Source organism: Melozone crissalis, unplaced genomic scaffold (assembly GCF_028551555.1).
Source record: "Melozone crissalis strain CALT ecotype California unplaced genomic scaffold, PUWL_Pcris_2 ptg000041l_1, whole genome shotgun sequence".
Taxonomy (NCBI): Eukaryota; Metazoa; Chordata; class Aves; order Passeriformes; family Passerellidae; genus Melozone; species Melozone crissalis.
In genome coordinates, this window is record NW_026535819.1 from 10370049 (window position 1) to 10392221 (window position 22173).

The 22173-nt window shown below is 60.0% G+C and overlaps 1 protein-coding gene across 3 annotated transcripts in view; it reads left to right on the top strand.

Annotated features, from left to right (window-relative positions):
• RGS3 (regulator of G protein signaling 3) overlaps positions 1-21501 on the top strand; it is a 65384-nt gene extending 43883 nt beyond the window's left edge. Inside the window, exons 11-16 of one of the 3 annotated variants that reach the window (XM_054283915.1) lie at positions 9346-9990; positions 14763-14836; positions 18380-18481; positions 19349-19410; positions 20041-20207; positions 20297-21501. In XM_054283915.1, coding sequence (XP_054139890.1) covers positions 9346-9990; positions 14763-14836; positions 18380-18481; positions 19349-19410; positions 20041-20207; positions 20297-20482 — 1236 coding nt within the window. In that variant the 3' untranslated portion in view covers positions 20483-21501. Of the gene's footprint in view, positions 1-9345; positions 9991-14762; positions 14837-15911; positions 15962-18168; positions 18301-18379; positions 18482-19348; positions 19411-20040; positions 20208-20296 lie in introns of those variants that run through there. The other 2 variants (XM_054283917.1, XM_054283916.1) reach the window with 2 other exon arrangements.
• Positions 21502-22173: the final 672 nt, after the last annotated feature.

A 22173-nucleotide genomic window follows, 5' to 3' on the forward strand; every position in this document is an offset into this window, starting at 1 on the left:
CAGGGATCCAGGGGCAGGCACAGCTGCTCTGGGCACCCTGTGCCAGGGCCTGCCCACCTCTATAGTAAAGAATTTTTTCCTAATATCTGACCTAACCCTGCCATCCTTCAGCTTAAGGACATTCCCCTTTGTCCTGTCACTTCAGGCCCTTGTCCAAAGTCCCTCTCCAGCTCTCCTGGAACCCCTTTAAACACAGGAAGGGGTTCTAAGTTCTCCCCAGAACCTTCTCTACTCCAGGCTGAGCAGCTGCACATCAGTTGCTTGCCAGCCTCCATTGTAAGGACACATCCCAAAGCCCCAGGGAGCTGGGCTGTGCCTGTGGGGTGGCTGGGATGCTGGGCTGTGCCTGTGGGCTGGATGGGATGCAGGACTGTGCCTGTGGGCTGCATGGGATGCAGGGCTGGGTGCTGATCTGTTTATCACCTCCCCTGAGCCCTGGGTCACTGAACCCTGGCCCCCTGGCCTCGCTGCCAGCCCTGTTGCCATTCTGGTGGCACTGAGGGACTCCCAGTGCCCGAGGCAGGGACAGGAGGAGGGGAGCAGAGGGGCCCAGAGCCACAGCTCCCCTGGGATCGTTCCTTTGCTTGGCTGGGCTCCTGAGCCATGAGCAGAGCAGAGCAGGGCTGTCCCCTCTCACACAGGTTCCTGGGGCAGATCTCTCTCTGCCTGCCCTCACCCCCTCACCCCCAGCAGCAGCACAAGGCTCAGGGCAGCCGGGCAGGAGCAGCTGCCAGCGCTTCCATCAGGGCCAGAGGCAGTGTCAAACCCTGAAGGGCTGCTCCTGGCCATCCCCAGAAGGGCTGGGAAGGGGAAAGCGCTGGCAGCAGCGGTGCCTGAGCAGGGTGAGATCATCTGCAAGGGTGGGCAGAGCTGAGTGCTCTGAGCCAGCAATGCTGTGATTTAATGGAGGTGCTGCAAGTGCTTCTTGCAGCCTGCCAGGCTGGATCCCTGTTCTTCTGTGCCCAAACCCCTCCTGCCTGTGCCCAAACCCCTCCTGCCTGTGCCCAAACACCTCCTGCCTCGGGTGGCTGCTCCTTCTCTTCCCCCCGGGCATGGCAGGGCACTGTGAGAGTGTGGCTGTGCAGCCTCTGAAGCCAAGTTGAAATAACTTCGTGCAAAAGTTATCCAAACCCTGATATCTCTGCAGAGTTAAAGGATTTATTCAAAATTCCAGGGGCTTTGGGTGGTGATGCCCAGAGGTGTGTGGGACTGGTAGGCACAGCTTCATCCTGTCCCTGTGGCACCCTGGTCCTCCACCAGGTTTGGTGTCCTGCCCTGAATGAGCACCTTCCCATGCAGCAGCAGGGCAAGGCCTGCCAGCACCACTGCAGGAGGGCTGTGTGTGCCTTTGGAGCCACCAGAGTTGGGTTTGGGACCATTTGGGATTCCTCCCTCCTGTGTGTGGCTCTGGCCATGGTCCTGTTGGAGGCAGTCACAGCAGAGCTGCTCTGCCAGGTCCTCTCCTCCTGGTGGATGTTTCCTTCCAGTGGTCTCTGCTAGCACAGGAACAGCTTCCAGCCCCAGCCTGGTGGTCCTGTGTACGTGGTGTTGGATGAGTCCTTCCCAGTGGATCTGCTGTGGCTGAATGCATCAGGCTGTGGTTGTCACCCCCCTCACCCTGCCCAAGGGACAGAGCTCTGCCCTGCCCACAGAGCTGCAGATTCTCCTGCTGAGCAGCACTGAAGGGAAAGGGTTCTGTGGGCTGATGGCAGTGAGAGGATCTGCTCCTTCCTCCCTCTTTCCCACCACTCTGGATTTTTACTGCCAGGGATATTTATGACCCAGACATCATCTCACAGCTCCGGGTCCCCCGGCACCTGCCCTGCAGTGATGAGGCTGCAGGCAGCAGCTGGAGCCTGCTCAGGAGCTGTATCCTCCCACAGTGGGCACAGAGCAGTGGGTGTGGGCAGGCTGGGCTGGTGGCTGGGTCATTCCTCACTGAGAGGCCCTGGGGACTGGGGTGCTCAAAGTCTCAGGGACATCCAGGCCCCCACAGTGTGTTGACATCATGTGTCCCACACACCTGCAGCCAGCCAGGTGGCCTCAGAGAGGGAACAGGCACAAAACCCCCCAGGCCTTCAGCAGGGCAGGCAGGATGGGAGCTGGGCACAGCTGTGGGGGTGGCAGTGCCAAGTCACTGCTGTCCATGGTGACCACGTGTAGCTGAGCTCAGCTCTGTGTCCGGTGACACCAGGGAGCTTCCACATTTCCTGTGCACTGCAAAGCTGTGGCTGCCTGTGAGGCAGAGGAGGCAGCACAGTCCTGCTCATCCCAGGAGCATTCATGTGGCTGCAGCTGGCTGAGCAGGGGATGTGCTAGAGCAGAGCTGAGCTCAGACTGTCACTGCAGCAGTGAGGGGTGGCTGTGGGGCAGATAAAACCAGCCCGTGTCTGGGAGTGGCTGTGCACACAGCCCTCACTCTGCTGTCTCTCTGGAACCATTAGAACACTTGACTGTCTCTGTTAGTGAAGTGGAATCCCAGCAGGAGAAATGCCCAGACTGGCATCGAGTCCCCAGCCCCGTGTCCATGGCGATGCCATGAGAGGCCCTGGCCTTGCAGGAGCAGAGGGGGGCAGATGGTCACCGTGGGCTGTCCTCTGGATGGACACCATCCACCATCCTGCCTGTTTATTCTCCCTGCACCTGCCCATGTGGATTGAGCTGCTCACAGAGGTTGAGATGCCAAGGGCAGAGCTCCCCATTGCAGAGCATCCTCCACTCCCGAGCCGTCACTTCGCCACAGAAAACAGTCTGGGAAAAAAACCCCACGATCAGCGAACTTGCAGCAGAATTTCCTTAAGCAGGAAGCGCCGGGATCTCTGCTCGGTGTCGCCGGGGGCAGGACAGGGCAGGAGCAGCGCAGGGTGATGCATGGCCCTTCCTCAGGGCACAGCGGCCGTGCGCTGCTGTCAGCAGCTACCAGCACCTCCGGGGACAGCCTCCAGAGCCAGAAATAGCACGGGGGGCACGAGTGAGCCGCGTCTGGGGGAGGCTGGGGCGGTTTCAGCCGCCGCTTGACACGGCCATTAATAACAGCGGGGCAGAGCCGGAGCCAGCAGCAGCAGCAGCCGAGCGCCGCCGCGGGCACATGGGGGCTGCAGCCGGCGGAGGAGCCGCTCGCCCGGCCCGGGGGATGCAGCTCAGGGGCCGCGGTTGGTAGGTGCTACAAGGCCAGGATGCAGCTGAGGGCCGGAGCCGGGGCTGGGCAGGATCCGGCTCAGGCTGAGGGAGCAGCACGGGGTGCCAGGAGCGCTGGTGTCCTTGGGGATCCAAGCTCTGCTCCCTGCCCCGCTCTCTCCTGGGGAACTGTGGCTCCTGCACGGCTCATCTGCCACCAGGCTGGGCTTGAGGGTTGGTAAGGGGCATCCAGGGAGGGCGAGCGGGCATTTGTACTGCGGGGATGTTTTGAGGTTTCCCCTAAAATCTGGGCTGTGCACGACTGTGCCGTCGGCACCAGCTGGCTCTTACTGTGGGATCAGCATTGCAATGTGCCCACAATGTGGATTTTTCTGCTCCGGGACTTTTGCAGCCTTTAGATACCGTCTCTGGACTGGCACTGGGGACCAGCCAGCAGGTTCAGGCTGGAATTGCAGCCGTGGCATGCTCGGAGTCTCGCTGGGGATGGATGGGCTGGGATGCGGAGCTGGGGCTGCGGGGCAGCTGCGGGTCGGGGCTGGCAGCTCGGGGCGGTGTCGAGCCCCTGGTGGCGGCGTGGGGAGGGTCGGTCCCGATTTGGGGCTGGCACCGTGAGCTGACACCGAGATGAAGGGTGGGAGCCGAGCCTGCAGCCGAGCTGCTCTCCCCGGGCACGGGGCTGCTGCCCTCGGGTGGGCTCCGCTTCCCGCTGAGCTCCGGGGCCGCAGGGCTGGGGCTGGGCAGAGCCCTGTGAGCAGCGACCCCCGGGAATGCAGGGATGGGGATCGGGATTTGGGCAGGTGTTGGGGAAGATGAAACAGGAAAGCCCTAGAAACATGATTGTCTGGCAAAAGATTTTGAGAATATAGAAACTGTAAGCGAAACTATGAGCTGACAGCAAGCTTTGAGATACCTTAATACTGAACAACTGGAAAACAATGGTGTGGCCGGCTGAAGGTGATCCCCTTTTGATGGAACAACACCCTCAGCTTGCAGACAGGCCCAAGGGATTGAGCAGACCCTGCCAGCTTGGCAGAAGGAGCCCAAAGAGTTTTTAGGGTTTAAAATGTAACACAGTATGGTAATGTAATGATTCTGATAGGCTGTATGTAAATGCTATAGGATTTGTATCTTGTACTAGATTGGTTAGTGAGAATTAGAATATTCAACACAGAAGAAGATTATTGTATTGTAATATTGTAATGGGAAACTTGCTCTATTATGCTTTTGCTCTCTTGCCCTTTTACTCTCTTACCCTCTCATACTCTCTCCCCCTCTCTTCTCTCATTCCTGCTCTGAGCTGTGTTTGGCAGCTCCCAGCAGGGCCCTGCACCCAGGCCCTTTGCAATAAACCCCAAGTTCCACGATCTGACTCCAGAGATCTCTCGTCTCCGTCTGTCCCGACGCTCCTGCAGGCAGGGATCCCCCCGTGCTTCCCCCCCCGAGGGCTTCTCCTGCCAGGCTTCGCGGTACAAACATCCCCCCCCATCTCCCATCTGCGCCTCCACCCTCCCTGCCCTGCCCTGCCCCGGGCACTGCTGCTGTCCCGCTAATTGCCCGGGATCAATTATTCATTGTGCAGTAATGAAGCAGGGCGAGGGTAGAAAACCCGGCTGAGCATCGAGCCCTGGGCTCTGGCTGGCCTCGCTGGGTGAGGAGCACAGCTCGGGGAATGTTCCTTGTGAGCACTTTCACAATGACTGCCACGAAGACTTTCTCAAGTTTTGGTAGTTCTGCTTTGCATTTCTGGCTCTGCTTTTTTCCCCTCAGCCCCGTGCTGTGCTTTAGATGCTGTTCCCTCTAGCTGGGAGCTTCCTTGGTTCTTAGAAGTCACTTTTAAATCCTGAGCTGCTCAACAGCCTTTCACAGAAGTTTCCAATCTGGTGGATCTGGGCACAGTTTGTCCCATGCTAAGAACCCAAATTGAAAAATATTTTCCTTCTGCTTTAGGAAAGATCTACTTTGGAAAGATTGGTTTTCCTGGATGATGTGGGTGCTCTTTTTGCATCAGCTGCAATCCAGCTGGGGTGGGATATTGCCTCCAGCACAGGGAACCCACTGCTGTGTGCATCTCTCCCAAAATAACCTTGGTCTCATTCCCATGGAGTTAAATGCTTCTGGGGACAGGTGAGGCCTCTCAGACCAAAGGTCTTTGAGGGGCAATAGGAGCCAGAGAGGGACACAGGGAGGATGGAGCTGCCATCGTTGGGGACAGCCACAAGATTGGCTCCTCCTGCAGAGTCCCAGGAGGTCCACCCACCCTTCCTGGGTGAGAGCACATCCCTTGCTCTCCTGCTACATCCATGTCCAACAGCTGCAGGGACTTCCCTGCTTTTCCCAATCCCTGCTTTTGGCTGAGGAGGTACCTGGGTGCGGGGCAGCTCTCTGAGCTGGGTTTTGCCTCCATAAAAGAAAGAGAAAACCTGAGCATCCCCATCAGGAGCCAGGAAAGGCTCAATTAAATATCCCTGTGGCCAGGCATTCCTTGAGCCACAGTGGCTCCATGACTGAGAGGAGCAGAGGCTTTGAAATGAGAAGCTGAGAGCCTCAAAACCCAAAAATCCCTGACCTCCCCTTGCTGGGGATTCCAGGGAATGCCACCTGTGCCAGCACTTCTGGCAGCACCAGGGCAAGGGCAGGGCAGGCTCCAGCTCTCAGTGTGCTGTCTCCATGGCTGGGGTTTCCCCAGCTGGAAGCCCCAGCTGTGGGCCACCAGCAAGGCCACATTATTTAAAGAAATGCTGGAGGAGTCAAGGTTGTGCTTGAACTTATTGAAATTTTCTCTGCTGGCGAGCTGGAGCTATCCTGGATGTGAGCAGCAGCTCAGAAAAACCTGAGTTTGAAGTACAGACCAAGGAGCAGGGAGTTTGCAGTTCTTCTGCTCTGCCTTGGTTTCAATAAAACTTTAAAAACTTGAAAAAAACCTAATTTTTGAGATAGTAAGTGATCCTTGATGGCAAAGAGAACCCAGAGAGTGGGTAACAGGTGCAAGGTTTGAGGATGTTGAAGCAGGCAGGGCAGTGTTGGCTTTTTTTGGAGTGTGTTGATATTTGCTCAATGGGGAGATCATTCTCAGGAACTGTCTTGCTGTTGCTCTGGTCTCAGTCCTATCATCCTCCTTCCCTAAAATGACCCCAGAGAGCCATCCTGGGCTTTGGAGACAGCTCTTGCTTCTGCTTTCTCTTCCCCTTCTCAGGAAATGCTGCCTTGGCCTCTCAGTCTGAGACAGAAACTGGAGGAGTGAAGTGTGAGATCCTCCAGGGAGGATGGAGTAAATCCCCTCAGCCCTGCCCCAGTGCAGACAGGGAAACCCAGAGGCTGGGAATGGCAAATCCACTTTGTTGGGTGCAGGGGAGGATGCAGGTGGTGAAAAAAGGGAAATCTGCACATGGACCTCAGGGACAGCCAGATGCTGAGAGCAGTGAGACCAAGGCATTGGGAATGGAGAAGTCCAGATGTTGGCTGCTGGCTCCTGAGCTGGTGCAGTGAGAGCAGAGGATGTTTGGGGAGAGTCTGTGAGGGGGAAGGACAGCAGCTCCCTCAGACAGCACCAGCTCTGCCTCCACTGCTGCTCCTCCAGCAGCCCCTTGGCCACATGAAGGGGTGAGAAGGTGCAGCCCCCCTCAGGTACTGGAGAAGCTGCTCAGTGGCTCCAGGGCCTAAAGAGGCTCCAGAAGAGCTGGAGAGGGAATTTGGACAAGGGCCTGGAGTGACAGGACACAGGGAATGGCTCCCACTGCCAGATGGCAGGGATGGATGGGATACTTGGGAGGAATTCCTGGCACAGGGTGCCCAGAGCAGCTGTGGCTGCCCCTGGATCCCTGGCAGTGCCCAAGGCCAGGTTGGCTGTGGCTTGGAGCAGCCTGGGATAGTGAACCTCATGGAAGGGGGTGGGATAAGATGGGCTTTAGGTCCCTTCCAACCCAAACCATCCTGTGAGCCTGTGAAACCTGGTCACATCACCATTCTTGAGGTCCCAATCAGCTTTGGGCAGCAAGGTGGCCTTGGCTGATGAAGAGCTGATAAAATCCCTGGTGCTGATGCAGTCCCAGCCAGGAGCAGCTCCGTGGGCTGGCAGTGATGGCATTGCTGCCTCTCCCCAGCTCAGGTGATGCTGAGCAGAGCTCAGCCCTGTGCAGACAGCATTTCACAGCCCTGGTGATGCTCTCAGCCCGACATGGAACCCACCCTGGCTCATGGTGAGGCTGCTGCTCATCCCCTCCATGCCAGAGAAGAGCAGCAGAGGCTCTGATTGAATTAGTGCAAGGATTTAATTTAATCCCCAAATGTCTCTCATTTTAAAGGAGCCTGTTCATTTCCTTCTAGGACCTTATCAGATGCAGGCACCCAGCACTGTGAGCAGGACTGGGCAGGGAGGCAGCGTTGGGGGAGGGCTTTGTGGGCACTGACTCCAGGGCTGTGTGGGTTTTTCCTCTAATTATTTCATGAGATAATGATGGCAGTGATTGCAAGACAAATAAAACATCAGCAGCATCATTGAGGCAGCTCTGGTGCAAATGGGCAGCCTGGCAGGGCAGGGCTGGAACATTCCCTTCTTACAGGGAATTAATGTGTAATTTCACCCCAAGGGTGGGTGAGGGAGCATTTGCTTTGTGCCTGACACCAAATCCAGCTGTTTCATGGGCAGAGTGATGCCATGAAGGGACCAAGCACAACGTGGTCTCTGAATTTGTGTTCTGACTCTCTGGGGGAGTTGAGGTGATGCTGAATTGCTGCTGGGTGAGCCAGGCTGGGTGGGACAGAGCTGCTGCTCTCTGTGCTGCAGGTGCCACAGGGACCCTTTGGGTGTGATAAACCAGGACAGGGCACAGCTGGACACGTGTGGGCTGTGGCACTGAGCTCCAGCACCTTCCTGGAAACCTGCCCAGCTCTTTGCCCCCTGAGCTCAGGCTGGGGGGTGTCTGTGCTGTCCCCTCTGTGCACAGGGGGCTCACACCCCCCACCCCTGGTGTTTCCTGGAGGTGACAGCAGTTCTGCAGCCCAACATCTGCACACAGCTGCCTGGGGATGTCCTGGATATCCCCTCTGTGCTCTGGGGGATGAGGGGTGTCCCCTGCAGGGTGGCTGTCCCTGGGGTGCTGTCACAGGCTGGGACCTCCATGGGGATGGAACCTCTGTCCACTCTGTGGGTGCCTCTTCCCAATGGGATGTGAGGCTGGATGGGCTGACTCCTGGGGCTGCTGCTCCTTTTGAAGCTGAAGTCAGGGGTGTCTTTGTTAACTCCAACTTGCTGGTGTCACTGGGTTTGTGAAAATGCGTGGATCTCAGCTGGGGATACAATGACTTCTTTTCTGGGTGATTTGTTAGCTGGGGATGGTCCTGTGGAATAGTCCCTGCCCCAGGACCTGTGTAGGAGGGAATTGCTTCTTAAAGAGAGGATTTTTTCTCCTTTGGTCTCTTTTTCCCTGCTGGGCTGGTTTTGCCCCTTTGGCTTAGACACAAAAATCACACAGGACCCTGCTCTGGCAAGGGAGGGCTCATCAGAGGCTCCCTCTGCTCACAAAAACAACCTTGGAGCTTCTTTCCCTTGGACTTTTCCCTTTGAAAGGACAGAGCTTGCTCAGGCCTTCCCCAATAGGCAAAGAGACCTGAAAAACCCATCCCCAAAGGCACAAACCCTGGCAGGGGCTGGCAGGAGTGGCTGTGGTTTTTTGGGGCTTGCCCAGAGCTCGGGCTGAGCTGGGGCAATGCAGGGATGGGCAGAGCCCGGCGCTTCCCCTCGGCCTTTGATGATAACGCGGCACAGGAGGGGCCAGAGCTGCCGAGGAGCTGCTGGGTTTCTCCGCAGCCCTGGGGGATCCCGGCAGGGCAGCAGCTCCAGCAAACATCGGGGTGAGGATGCTGCCACGGCTCTACCTCTGTGGCTGGAGCCCAGCTGGTACCGTGGGATTCCTCAGAATCCCCCTCAGTGGGAGCTGAGTGCCACCATCCCGCCCTGCCAGCTCGGGGACCTGGTGTTGCAGGGCTCGGGAGCAGGCCTGGGTGCTGACAGCAATGGGTGACTTGGCACCACCTGAGGACGTGGGGACGATGCCATCCCACCCACCAGAGCACTCAGCGTTGTACAGATCGGTGCCAGCATTGTAGGTGGGGTGTGAGGAGGTGAGAGGCTCCTCAGGAAGGTGCCAGAGAGATGTGGGGATCTGAGGTGCTTCTGGTTTCATCCTTCCCTGTCTTCTCCTCTGGCAGATGCTGGAGACGGACGCCGAGAAGCCGGGGCAGATGCCCTCGGAGGATGGGAAGGCAGCAGTGGGTGATGCCCCTCTGGCTGCCAAGGCAGCGGCTCTGGCCGAGCCCTGGGACGCTCTGGGGGCCACCCAGGCTCCTCTCCCGGCAGAAAAGCAGCCGGTGGCCACGGCAAAGGGAGAGGAGCAGCCCGGCCCCCTGCCCGCCTTTGTGATCCCCGAGCTGCGGCTGGACAGCACCTTCAGCCAGAGCGCCGCGGGCACGGGCGGCGCCACGGACGGCGAGGACGAGGAGGAGGATGAGGAGGAAGATGAGGACGAGGAGGACGAGGAGGAGGAGGAGGACAGCGACGAGCAGTACCTGGAGAGGAACGAGCTGAAGCGCAGCAGCATGATCGAGACGGGCGGGCAGGCCGGCTACACCCTGAGCGTGCAGGGCTCGCTGCGGCGCCGCACGCACAGCGAGGGCAGCCTCCTGCAGGAGAGCAAGGGCCACTGCTTCACCTCCGACACCACCCTGCACTGCCCCGACAGCCAGGGCACCGCCGCACGCTGGGCCCTGCCCTCCCCCAGGACCCTCAAGAAGGAGCTGGTCAAGAACGGCGGCTCCATCCACCAGCTCACCATGCTCTTCTCGGGCCACAGGAAGGTACGAGAGCCACGCTGACCGTGTGCTGGGACAGCTCCTGGGCTGGAGGGGTCCTGCCAGGTGGTCTCTGTCTCCATGAGCATGGCACAGCTCCCTTCTGAGCGCTCAGGAGGGTCCCTGCCCCTGGTAGCAGCTCTGGAGGTGCCAGCAGCCGGGCATGGTACCCAGAGCAGCGTGCTGGGGCTGTGGGTGGCACTGCCACTGCTACACCCATGGCCTGGGCAGCGCTGTCTGCTGGGACTGCTGGTGGCTGAGTGCCCCTGGGGATCTGGGAATGCACAGGGAGAGTCCCTGGTGACAGTCCCCAGCGTGCAGGGGGTGCAGGAGCAGTGGGACCCTCTGCCCCAGCAGCCTTCTGCAGGGCTCTGACCATGGAGCAGCTGTGCTCAGCAGAGATGTGTGGCCCCAGCTGTGCTGCAGGAGGAGCAGCAGAGGCTCTGCTGAGGCAGTTCTGCCCAGGACTGGCCACTGCTATCCCAGGGTCTGGGGTGCTCCTGAGCCCCCAAAGCAGAGCTGGCCCTGGCTGCATGGTGCAGGAATGAGCTGCCAGTGCAGAGACCATTCATGGCAGTGCTGCTGTCCCCATCCTCCCCAGGTGGCACTGGCAGGGTGCTGGGAGTGGCCCCTGGCCCCAAACCCTGTTCTGCCCCTTCCCCAGCTCTGGGTGCTGCTCGGGGCTCTGGTGCTCAGCACAGGGCTGCAGTTCAGTGCTCAGGGTGTGCTCCCAGCCCAGGACCTCCTTCCACAGCCCAGGACCATCCCTGCTGCTTGGGAGCACCTTGCAGAGGCACATTCTGCTCCAGAGCCATGGCTCCTTGGCAGGAGAGGCTGCTGCAGACCCTGGGGTTAAACCCAGGCTGGGTTAACCCTTTTCCTGACATGCTGCTTGAAAAGCCACCCTGATGCTGTTTCCTGGAGGAATTTTTGGGCTCAGCTGGTGAGAGCCCTTCCCAGGGTTACACACTGCTGGGATGGGGCTGCTGTCTGCAGGGGAGCCCAAACTCTCCTGGAGACTGAGGCCAACAATTGTGTGCGGGAGGAGATGGAGGGTTCAGACCCGCCCCATCCCCGGTAAAGAAAAGCCACCCTTGTGTCAGGGACGCGGTCGCTGCCTGTCACACGTGCGAGGGAGGCGGCGACAGCGACAGCGCCGGCTGGGAGCGTCCCATGAGCGGTGCCCTGAAGGAGAGCTCACAGTGCCGCTGTGTGTGCAGCCCCGAGCCTGCAGCCCTGCATCCCTGCATCCCTGCATCCCTGCATCCCTGCATCCCTGCAACCCTGCATCCCTGCAATCCTGCATCCCTGCATCCCTGCAATCCTGCATCCCTGCATCCCTGCAGCCCTGCAACCCTGCATCCCTGCATCCCTGCATCCCTGCAATCCTGCATCCCTGTAGCCCTGAAACTCTGCATCCCTGCAGCCCTGCAAACCTGCATCCCTGCATCCCTGCAATCCTGCATCCCTGTAGCCCTGAAACTCTGCATCCCTGCAGCCCTGCAACCCTGCATCCCTGCCTCCCTGCAATCCTGCAACCCTGCAACCCTGCATCCCTGCAATCCTGCAACCCTGCAGCCCTGCAATCCTGCATCCCTGCAATCCTGCAATCCTGCAACCCTGCATCCCTGCAATCCTGCAACCCTGCATCCCTGCAACCCTGCATGCCTGCAACCCTGCATCCCTGCATCCCTGCATGCCTGCAACCCTGCATCCCTGCATCCCTGCAACCCTGCAATCCTGCAACCCTGCAGCCCTGCAGCGCTGCCCGGGCCGGGTGGGCTCTGTGTCCCTGCCGGGCACCCCGGTCCTGCTCCCCCTGCCCCGGGGAGCGCCCTCTGCTCTTCCTGCTCTCACCTGGGAGATGTTGTTTTCCCGACAGGTGAACGGAGCTCCTCCTGCGTTAAAGTGTTCTAGTGCATGTTAGACTGGGGTTTTTGGGGCAGGGATTGGCAGCCTGTGCTGGCGGAGAGGGCAGTGTGGCGGCTGCACCTCCTGCAGCTCCCAGTTCCAAGCCTGCAGCAGCTCTGGCTGCCTGGAGCCTAAATCCCTGCCCATGTGTTCTGCCTGTTCCTGCTGCCCTGCTCCCTGCTCACATCACCCTGCTCACACTGCCCCATTTCCTCTGCTCTGCTCCCACTGCTCTGCTCCCACCACCCCATTCCCATTGCCCTATTCCCACTGCCCCTTCCCACTGTCCTGCTCCCATTACCCTGTCCCCACTGCCCTGTTCCCACTACCCAATTCCCACTACCCCGTTCCCACTGCTCTGCTCCCATTGCCCTGCTCCCATCATCCCATTCCCATTCCCATGTTCCCACTGCCCCATTCCCATTGCCCTGTTCCTATTCCCCCATTCCCACTGCCCCATTCCCACTGCCCCGTCCCCACTGCCCTGTTCCCATTCCCCTGTTCCTATTCCCCATTCCCACTGCCCTGTTCCCATTCCCCTGTTCCTATTCCCTATTCCCACTGCCCTGCTCCCATGTCCCTGTCCCTGTCCCCACTGCCCCATTCCTGCCGTGCTCCCACTGTCCCGTTCCCCTTGCCCTGCCTCTCCAGCTGCCTGTGGAGGGAGTGCAGCAGTCAGGGAAGGCAGACACGGGGCTGAGCCACTGTGGGATTGCAGCCCCTGCCTACACTTCAGGAGCGCTTTCATTGCTCTGTGCCCTTGATCAGTTCAATGAAACCTCCCAGCTTTTTGGAGCAGGCCACTGATGCACAATTCCCACAGGGAATTCCCCACCAAGCTGTCAAGCACTGCCAACACCTGCACCCAGCTGCAGGGCCTTGCTGCAGGGCCATCACCTCCATCAGCCTTGGTTATTTTCCCATCTGGGAGTGTTCCAGAGGGGCTCATCCCACAGCCTCCTTTAACCCCGTCGTGCCCGCTGTGCCTCCCCGTCCCCCTTCCCGCGGTGGGGTTTGGAGCTGGATGTTCTATGGGCACGGTGGGGCGCCTGGGGCTCCTCGGGAGAGCTCTGCCGCTGCCTTTTGTCCCCGAGGCCGGAGCCTGTGCGGACAATGGCAGGAAGGCGCGGCCAGCCCGTCGGCCGGGGCCGCAGCGGCCGGGGCCGCATTGTTCGGGCCGATAAACTCCGGAAAGCGGGGCCAGAATGGAAGGAAATGTCCGGAACCCCGGGCCCGGGGCTGCGGGGCTGAGCGCTGGGTTCCCACGGCCCGGCCGCGGGGGATGAGCCTGGAAAGCGCCCGGCAGGGACACACAGCCCCCGGGGCTCTGAAACACCCCATGAGCGTGGGCCTGAGTGTCACCATGTCCCCTTGGTTCCATCAGGCCCCGCAGTGTCACAGTGTTCCCTGCGCTCCCTGAGGCCCCACACCACCCAGCCCAGGCCATTGCCCCGGTTCCAGTCGCTCCCAGTATGATCCCAGTGACCTCCAGTCTCACTCAATATATCCCAGTTGCCCCCAGCATGCTCCCAGTTACTCCCACTTCCTCCCAGTTGCTTCCAGCAGGATTCCAGTTGCCCACAGCTACTCAGTCACCATCAGTGCAGTTCCAGTTGCTCCCAGTATATCCCAGTTTTCCCCAACATGGTCCAAACTGCCCTCAGCGTGCTCTTGGTCACTCCCTGTATGATCCCAGTCCCCCTAGTGTCATCCCAGTTCCACCCAGTATGATCCCAGTTGCACCCAGTCACCCCTAGCACAGTCCCTCTCACTGCCAGTATGATCTCAGTGGCCCCCAGTATAGACACAGTCACTCCCAGTTGCTCCAGGTTGCCCCCAATATGGTCCCAGCTGTTCCCAGTGTTGTCCCCTCCAGTATGGTTACAGACACTCCCAGTACATCCCAGTTGCCCCCAGCATCCTCATTCCCAGTCACCCCAGTTTCCCCAGTATGGTTACAGTTGCCCCCAGGAGGAGCTCACTCATTCCCAGTATTTCCCAGTTGCCCCCAGGAGGACCTCACTTATTCCCAGTACATCCCAGTTGCCCCCAGGAGGACCTCACTCATTCCCAGTCACCCCAGTTGCCCCAGCATGGTTCCCCCTGGGGGTCGGGATGCAGGGTTGGGATGTGGGGCTGGCTGTGAGCATCTGCAGTGTGCAAGGATGGATGGAATGCTGAAACTCCTGGGCCATGGTGATCCCGTGGGTCTCCCTGCCTGGTGCCAGCCTTTGTGGCTGTGCTGGTGCTGCCCTGAGCTCATGGCACATCCCAGATCCCCTTGGTTTGTCCAGGCTGCCCTGGAGCAGTGGTCAGAGAGGACAATTGTAAACTGCAATGATATGATTCAATTATAGTTGACCTGCTCTGATTTCTCCTGCCTGGGGACTGCTGGGAACTCCTCATAGATTTTGGGTGCCCAGCCTGGTTCTGGGGGGCTCTGTGGGCAGAGGCAGGATCCCTGTGCCCCCTCAGGAGTAGGAGCACCAGGAGTGGGGATGTGAATGTCCTCCCTGTAGGAGGTTCCACTGTCAGCACCTTGAACCTGGAGGGTACCTGGGCTGTGGCCCTGGGATCTCCTTGGATGCTCCAGGAGCGCCACAGGCTGAATTGGCAGAGGATGAGGAGGGCAGGGAGGTTCCTGTGTCAGGAGCTTGTCCTGTGTCACTGCCATCCTGGGGAAGGGCCCTGTGGGTGCTGTGGGTGCTGTGGGTCTGGGCTGTGTGCTGTGGGTGCTGTGGGTGCTGTGGGTCTGGGCTGGGTGCTGTGGGTGCTGTGGGGATGCTGGCCCTGCTGGCTGGTGACACAGAGTGACACTGTGGGCACGTCCTGGTGTGATGACAGACACTGTTCTTCTGTTCCCCCAGCTGAGTGGAGCAGACCCCGAGTGCAGCTGTGACGAAGGGGACGAGACCTCCCGCAAGAAGCGCAGCAAGAGCCTGTAAGTGTCACACTGGGGGTGGCACCAGGGGTGCCAGGGCTGTTTGTGGGATCAGACACCTCGGCCTCGCCCTGCTGGAGCCCTCAGGATCCCTGTCTTCCCCCTGACTTTTTCCAGCAGCAAAGCCACGAGCTGGGGTCTCAGTTCAGATGGGATTATTTCCAGGGAGGGTGCGGGGTGTGCTGGGGGCACTGCCCAGCCCAGCTGGGAGCCCGCATCCCACCGAGCCCGGGCAGGGCGAGGACACTGGTTCTGGGGAAAAGCAGCGTGCCCGGGTTCAGGGAGAGGACATGGAAGCGCTGAAATCTGAGCTGGGGCCTCCTTCCCGCTGGCCCCATGCCGGGAGGGGAATGGGGAGGTGGGATGGGGAGGGTCAGGCTCAGCCCTCGCCGCACATCCGCGGCAGCGCGGTGGGAGCGGGGACCGCGGGGACCCCCGGGGACACCGGCAGCTCTCTGCTGCCCCCGGTAAGGCTTCGGGGTGCCAAGAAGTGGGTGCGAGCAAGGACAAGGCGGCCGTGGCCTTTGCTGGCCTCAAACGCAGCTGCAGCTGAGGGGGGCAGAGGCATGGGTGAGGATGTGCGGGAGCGAACTCTGCAGAACGGGGATCCGGCCGGGGGTGCCCGGGCCGTGTGCCCCGTGCCACGTGTGCCCGTGCCCTGCTCCCTGCTCAATCACCCCGCGCCCTGTGCCGGGCAAACGGAGCAGCTACACGTGCTCGGAGCGGCCCGGGCTGCGAGGGGGCCGCGCACGCCGCTGTGCCAGCGAGCGGCACTGTGGGCCCGCGCTGCCGCAGCGCTGCCGCCTATTTTTGGCTCTTTTATTATTTCCCCCCCCAGCACTGGAAATGAAAGCGAAGCCCTTGGAGCAGGGACGTCCCCGCGGCCGCGGGGGGAGGCTGGGCCCCCCCGGTCAGGAGAGGGCTCCGCTCACCTTGAGCGGCGGGGGATGCTCGGGGGATGCTCGGGGAGCGCTGGCAGCGCCATTGGCTGCGCCGCCCGTCCCCGCCGGCCCCGGGACTATTTATGGGGCGCGGGCCGCGGTCCGCACTGCTCCTCTCCCGGCACTCGCTGCCGGCCTCCATGTGCCACGCCATGGTGGACTTCTCGGAAAAATACCTGGAAAGGTAGGACAGCCAGCGTCCTGCGAGGAACGGGGATGTGCTGCCCCGGGGATGGTTTGGAAGCAGCGTGGGGTGATGGTGCTGGGCCTCGTGGTCATGCTGGGGTGCTAGGGCAGATCAATTTATAGAGGCAACCCTGGAGTGAAATCAGCAATTATTTTGTGGAATTACTTTTGCTGGGGCATTTATTGTGCAGTGTGGCCGCAGCTGGGGGCTGTGCTGCCCGTGGCTGTCACAGCCTGGGTCGGTGCCACCCCTTCTGTGCAAGGGTGTGCAAGAGGAGCAGCATGGGGAAGTTGGGGAGCTTCCTTGGGAGGTGTTTGCCTGGTGTGTTCCAGCTGGGAAGTCCACCCAGGGGCCAGGATCACCTGCCTGGTGTGTTCCAGCTGGCTTGGTGCCGAGGGCTGTGCTGTGGGGGTGACCGTCCTGTGTCACACAAGGGGTGTTTAGTGCTCTGCCAGCCCGAATGCTGCCCTGCTAAACTGGCACTGCTGGGAACAACTGGGAGCTGCTGCCCCGCTGAACTGCGAGCACAGTGGGATCGCTGCTCGGGGCTGTGGATGGCCGGTCCCGTGTGCTGGCGGGTTCCCGGCTGCCGGCGGCGCTGGCGGCGCAGCGATGGGAGGCAGATGGGGTTTGGAGCGTGAGGCTCCGTGTTTGGATCTGCTTTTCCCACATTAGCGGGTGCCTGGCAGCAGCGGGACGTGCTTCTGCTGGGATCACAGCCCAGGGGGTGTGAAGGCTGTGAAACTGTCCTTGAGGGTATGGATGGCAGCAGGGACGGGGGGAGTGATTGCCCTCTACGGTCATTCTGTGGCTCATTGGACTGAGCCCTGGGGTTGTTGCACCTTTTATTTTACCCTCCTGGGACTGGGGAGAGCTGTGGGTCTGGAGAACATCACCTGGGGTGGTGCATTCGTGCCCTGAACCCCTCCTGTCCCCCTCGTGTCCCTGGGCATGGCTTGGTCAGGTAGAGGTGGCTTCTCTGAGCATCCTTCCTGTGCGACCTTTTTCTGATTCTGCAAACATTAAATTTGCAGAATCAGAAAAAGCAAGAAGTGAAAACTGAAGCTGCTTGCCTGATAAGATGTTGTCAGATAAGGAGCTTCAGATTTAGGGGCCAGTGTCCATGTGTGTTGAGAAAAGACTGATGCTCTTAAGTTTTGATAAATACATTATACCCATAAGCAGTGAAACACTGTCTATGTGCACTTTGTGATGAGATCGAGGAGAGATACTTTAAATGGAAGAAATTAAAAACACAGATGGAAGCTGTAATTCTTTCCAGTTACAAGCGTTCCAGCCACATGTAATTAAGATAGCAATATACTTGCTTTTTAACGAGCGACAGATCAGTGCCATTGGAAGAAGACTGCCAGAAAAGGGAGTGAGAAGCAAGGCCCAAGCACTACAACTTGTCCTTGCTGCTTTTTTGGGGTTTTTGGGGGTGTTTGGTCCCCGCCGTGTCCGGGTGCAGTGACCGCGCGGTGCCACGCGGGGGCAGCACCGCCCGTCCCATCCCTGCCCCTGAATTGGGGGGGGGCTCCTTTTCCCACGGCGCTTCCCAAAAATCCGAAATCCGCACAGCTTTGTGTGCCTGCAGCTCCCGGGGGCAACCGAGACCCCCACGGCCGTGTGTCCCTCAGTCTGTCTGTCCAGGGATGTCGGAGCTGCGCGGGTGACAAAGTGGGGCGTCTTTGCCCAATGCCCTGCGCTGCCAATCCCGGCCAGCCCTTAGGGAAATGTCCCCCGGCCGTGTCCCGCCCGGGCTGGCACCGCACCGTGTGAACACCGTGGGGTGTGCGTGTGTGGGTGCCCACGCAGGGGCACACGGGGCAGCGAGGTCCCCAGTGCTCTCAGCCCGCTCCGCCCCGCCGCCGGCCCCGCTGCCTTCCCCGCGCTCTATAAATAACCCTCGTAAATCCTCGCCGTGATTATTTTTCCCCGCCGTCTCTTGAAAGGCCCCACTATCCGCCTCGGCGCTGATTTTTCCACCTTTCCTCAAGTTTCCCCAGCAACGGCAGAGCCGTCCCAGCCAGCGGCGGGGCTGACACAGCCTTTACTCACTCTCTCACACTCCCGGGCCGCCCCGGGCGCATTTAAAGCTCCCCGAGCTGCGCCCTCCCACTTCCCGTTCGCGCTGGAGCGCGGCAGGAGCGCGGCTCGGGCCGGCACAGCGTCCCCGCTGCCATCCCCGCTGCCATCCCCGCTGCCATCCCCGCTGCCATGCCCTTCTTCCGCGACCTGTCCAAGCCGCAGCCGCTGGAGTTCCACGCCGAGATGCTGCTGGCGGTGCAGCGGCCGCACACGGGCAGCCTGCAGCGCCGGCACACCATGAAGGAGTAGGTGCTGGCGGGCGAGGGGCCGCAGGGAGCCGCGGGTCCCCTCGCCCGCCCCGCTCACGCTCGCTCTTGTCCCTAGAGCCAAGGACATGAAGAACCGCCTGGGGATTTTTCGGCGGCGGAACGAGTCCCCCGGAGCCAACCCTTCGGGCAAGCTGGACAAAGTGCTCAAATCGCTCAAGTAGGTGCTGCGAGCGGGCGGTGCGGGCTTGGGGACCGCGGGGAAGGGGATGGGCATGGGGACCGCGGGGCTTGGGGACCGTGGGGATGGGGACCATCGGGGTTTGGGGACCTTGCGGGCTTGCGGACAAGCCGTGGTCTGGAGCTCCTCACCTCCAGGGAAGCTGTGTTCACCCCGTTTAGGGAAGCTGTGCACAAAGTTTTTGTGTCTAGAGGAGCATTTAAAATATTTTTTTGGATGAAAATCTCCTCTTGGAGGGTGAGAGGTGCTGCCTGCACAGTGGCATCGCAGCAGCTCGGGCTGGAAATTTACCTGACAGCAGCGTTCTCCCAGTGCCTGCCTATGGAACTTTAACTGGCCAGAGGATGGTTTGAAAAACCACTTTGCTCTGGAGATGCTCCAGCAGCTGGAGACAAGCCGTCCCTGCTCTTGCTCCTGGCAGCTTCTCTGGCTGCTTGAATGGGGCAGCTGAAATCCCACCTTTCCACAGCTCTGCATCACCCAGGGCTTCTTCAATTCTTCCTCAGACACTCCAAGTGCCACAGCTGGTGGCACAGACCCCTGGGGTTGGATTTTCTTCCTGCCAGCCTGAAGGCAGGGGTTTCCTTTGGGTGGTGCTGCCTGTGCAGAGCCTGGCACTGCCTTCAGCTGCTCTGCCAGTCCAGTAACAAGGTGGGAGCCAGGGCCAGCCCCTCGGGCACACAGCGTGGCTTTATCCTCTGGAAACATTTAGCAGGAGCTGATCTGGGAGCTGGGAGCAGCTGTGCTGGGCTCACAGCCTGGCTTTTAATCCACTGGAAATGTTTAGCAGGCAGCACAAGCAGCTTTTGCTGCTGAGCTTTGCCAACCTCTGTCCTTTCTCCACAGGCCCACTCCTGAGGAAGCACTCAAATGGGGGGATTCTCTGGAGAAGCTGCTGCTGCACAAATGTGAGTGTGTGTCCATCCCTTCCCTTATGTGTGCTGCCAGGGGAATATCCAGACACGTGCCTGGATAAAGCTGGGATTTCCTCTTTAATCCCTTCCGGAGCTTGGGGATGCACAAAGCCAAATTAGCCTCTCCCTGGTGTGCCCCCCTCCTGCTCCTGCCTGGCCCAGGGGGGATCTTGGGGACAGGGCCAGGGAGAGCTTCAGGTCGGGGTGCAGCCCCAGCTTGGGGAGGAGGGGTCAGGGATCCATGGCTGTGCCCAGTTTGGGGCAGTGCAGAGGGACCATGGAGCAGCTTTAGAACATCTGAGCATGGGAGGACAGCCCTTCTCAGGCACCCCATCCTACACCCAGCCCAGGGGGTGGCATGGGGACCCTGTCCCCACACCAGCCCAGCCTCCCTTCTGCTCTGGGTGCTGCAGCCAGGCTGGGGATGTGGATTCAGCTCCTGGATGGGCTGTGCTGCCCTGGCAGTGCCATCACTGCGTGTTTGCACAAGGGGGTTTTTGGGCAGTGCAGGGAGGGGGTTTGGGCTGCAGCTGTGCCAGAGCTGAGGCTCCTGTGGGGCTGAGGCTCCTGTGGGGCAGCTCCCTGGCTGTGAGCAGGGGTAGAACCGTGTCCCTTCTCCCACAGACGGGCTCGCTGCCTTCAGGGCCTTCCTGCGCACCGAGTTCAGCGAGGAGAACCTGGAGTTCTGGCTGGCCTGTGAGGAGTTCAAGAAGATCAAATCCCAGTCCAAGATGGTGTCCAAGGCCAAGAAGATCTTTGCTGAGTACATTGCCATCCAGTCCTGCAAGGAGGTGAGGGCTGGCTCCCACGCTGGCGTGCGGCTCCTGGCACGGTGCCTGCCTGGGGAGCTGCTCACCAGCCCTGGTTCCTCTGCCCACAGGTCAACCTGGACTCCTACACACGGGAGCACACCAAGGAGAACCTGCAGAACATCACCCGCAGCTGCTTCGACCTGGCACAGAAGAGGATTTATGGGCTCATGGAGAAGGACTCGTACCCTCGCTTCCTCCGCTCCGACCTCTACTTGGACATAATCAACCAGAAGAAGGGCAGCTCCCCGCTGTAGGCCCAAGGACTGTCTGGGGCAGGCTGGGAGCTGTGTGTTTACATGGAATTGGGCAGTGGAGGCCTTCCCAGGAGCTGGTGGGAGCTCGCTGTGCTGCTCGTGCCCCAGGCCGTACGGACAGGGGGCAGCTGAAGGAACTGAGCCGGGCAGGCTGGCACTGCTGCAGCCCCACCATCGCTGGTACGACGCCTTCGGGGTGGCCCCGGCGTGGATTTAGCCTGGAGGGAAGCTCCCACAAGATACTGTGAAGCACCTGCCCCAGCCAGGAGCGTTGCTGGAAGGTGGAGAGTGAGCCCAGCTCGGCAAGGAGGGGATCTTGTGCAGGGCTCTGGCAGGGGGACAGCAGCACCGACACAGATGTGGTCCTGGATTAAAGCCTTGTGAACTGGAGCAGTCCCGGGATGCTGCTGTGCTTCCCTGTGGGCCTCCTCCTTCCCTCCTGGGGCCTCTGGCAGGAGCCCGGCGCTTCCTTGGCTCGTGGTGGGTCCCCCTGGAGCAGCGAGAGCCGGGCCCTTGCCCTGTGCTGGAGGGTGCCAAGCACCCCCTCCTGCCCTCACCCCTGGTTTATTTATTGCCCTCCTGTAGCTGGACACGTTGCTGTGTGCTAGGAAAGCCCCGTGTCCTCCCCGTCCCCAAGTTACAAGTGCAATATTTGTGTGTGTCGCGGCCGATTCTCTGGCGGAGTGGATGCCTTTTTCTTTTTGCAGGTGTGTAGATTTTGTAAGGTAGCAGGTTTTGTGTGCCAGACCCATTCCCTGGCAGCGGGCCGCTGGGGGAGCCTGGTGTAAATATCAATTACTGATGCCCTGACGACGGAGGGTTTGGTGGTGGAGGAAAGCAGAAAAGCAACTCTGAGCAGCAGCCGCTCTCCTGACTCTGGATAACAATGCTGTGTTGGGAAGCAGGGGTTCCTGCTGGCCCTGGCAGGGCAGGGTGCACTGCCTGCCTCCCAGTTTACAGTGCAAAGCATCTCTGCAGCTAGAAACAAACCTACATTGTCATGGTCATAGGTAAATAAAAGGAGAATATAATTTCTTGTAGCTGGCTTTTGTTCGTGCCGTGTTTGTCAGCACCGGTGGAGCCAGTGCTGAAGAGTGTAAAATCCTGTTGCTGTGTGCCTAAAGAAGGGAAAATCTGATTCCATGAATTTCTGAGCTGTTTTTTATGATGGAGCAGCTGCCAGATGCTCCTGAGGCCAGGTCTGGGTGTAGGAGCAGAGTTTTGCCCAAAGTGAGACCGTTCCCAAGGCCGGTGGTCGCTGTTAAACACAGCAGGGCACAAAGCTCTGAGCAGGGAAATGCCCAAACACACCAGTGATCTCCTGCAGCTCCAGGTCCCTCTGGGACACCCCAAAAGCAGCAACAAAAAGCTGTTCCAGGTCTGTGCACAGCTTGGCAGAGCAGCTCCTCCCCAGCAAGGGCAGTGCTCTGGTGTGGGATGCAAATACTTTGTAAAGGCTGTTCAGGGTGTGTGTGGTACCTGAAGTGCCACCTGGTTGTGGTGGGCCTTGGATGGCTCAGGGGTGTGACTGTGGTGTCCCAGGGCCGTGCTGGGCTGTGGTGTGGCTGCCCAGTGCTGCTGGTGATGCCCAGGGCTGTGTGGCTGCCCCACCTGAGCACAGCTGTCCCCAGCAGGTGCCATCTCGGGAGAGCTGCCCGTTTTCCCTCTCCAAACCACCAGCAGGTGCTGCC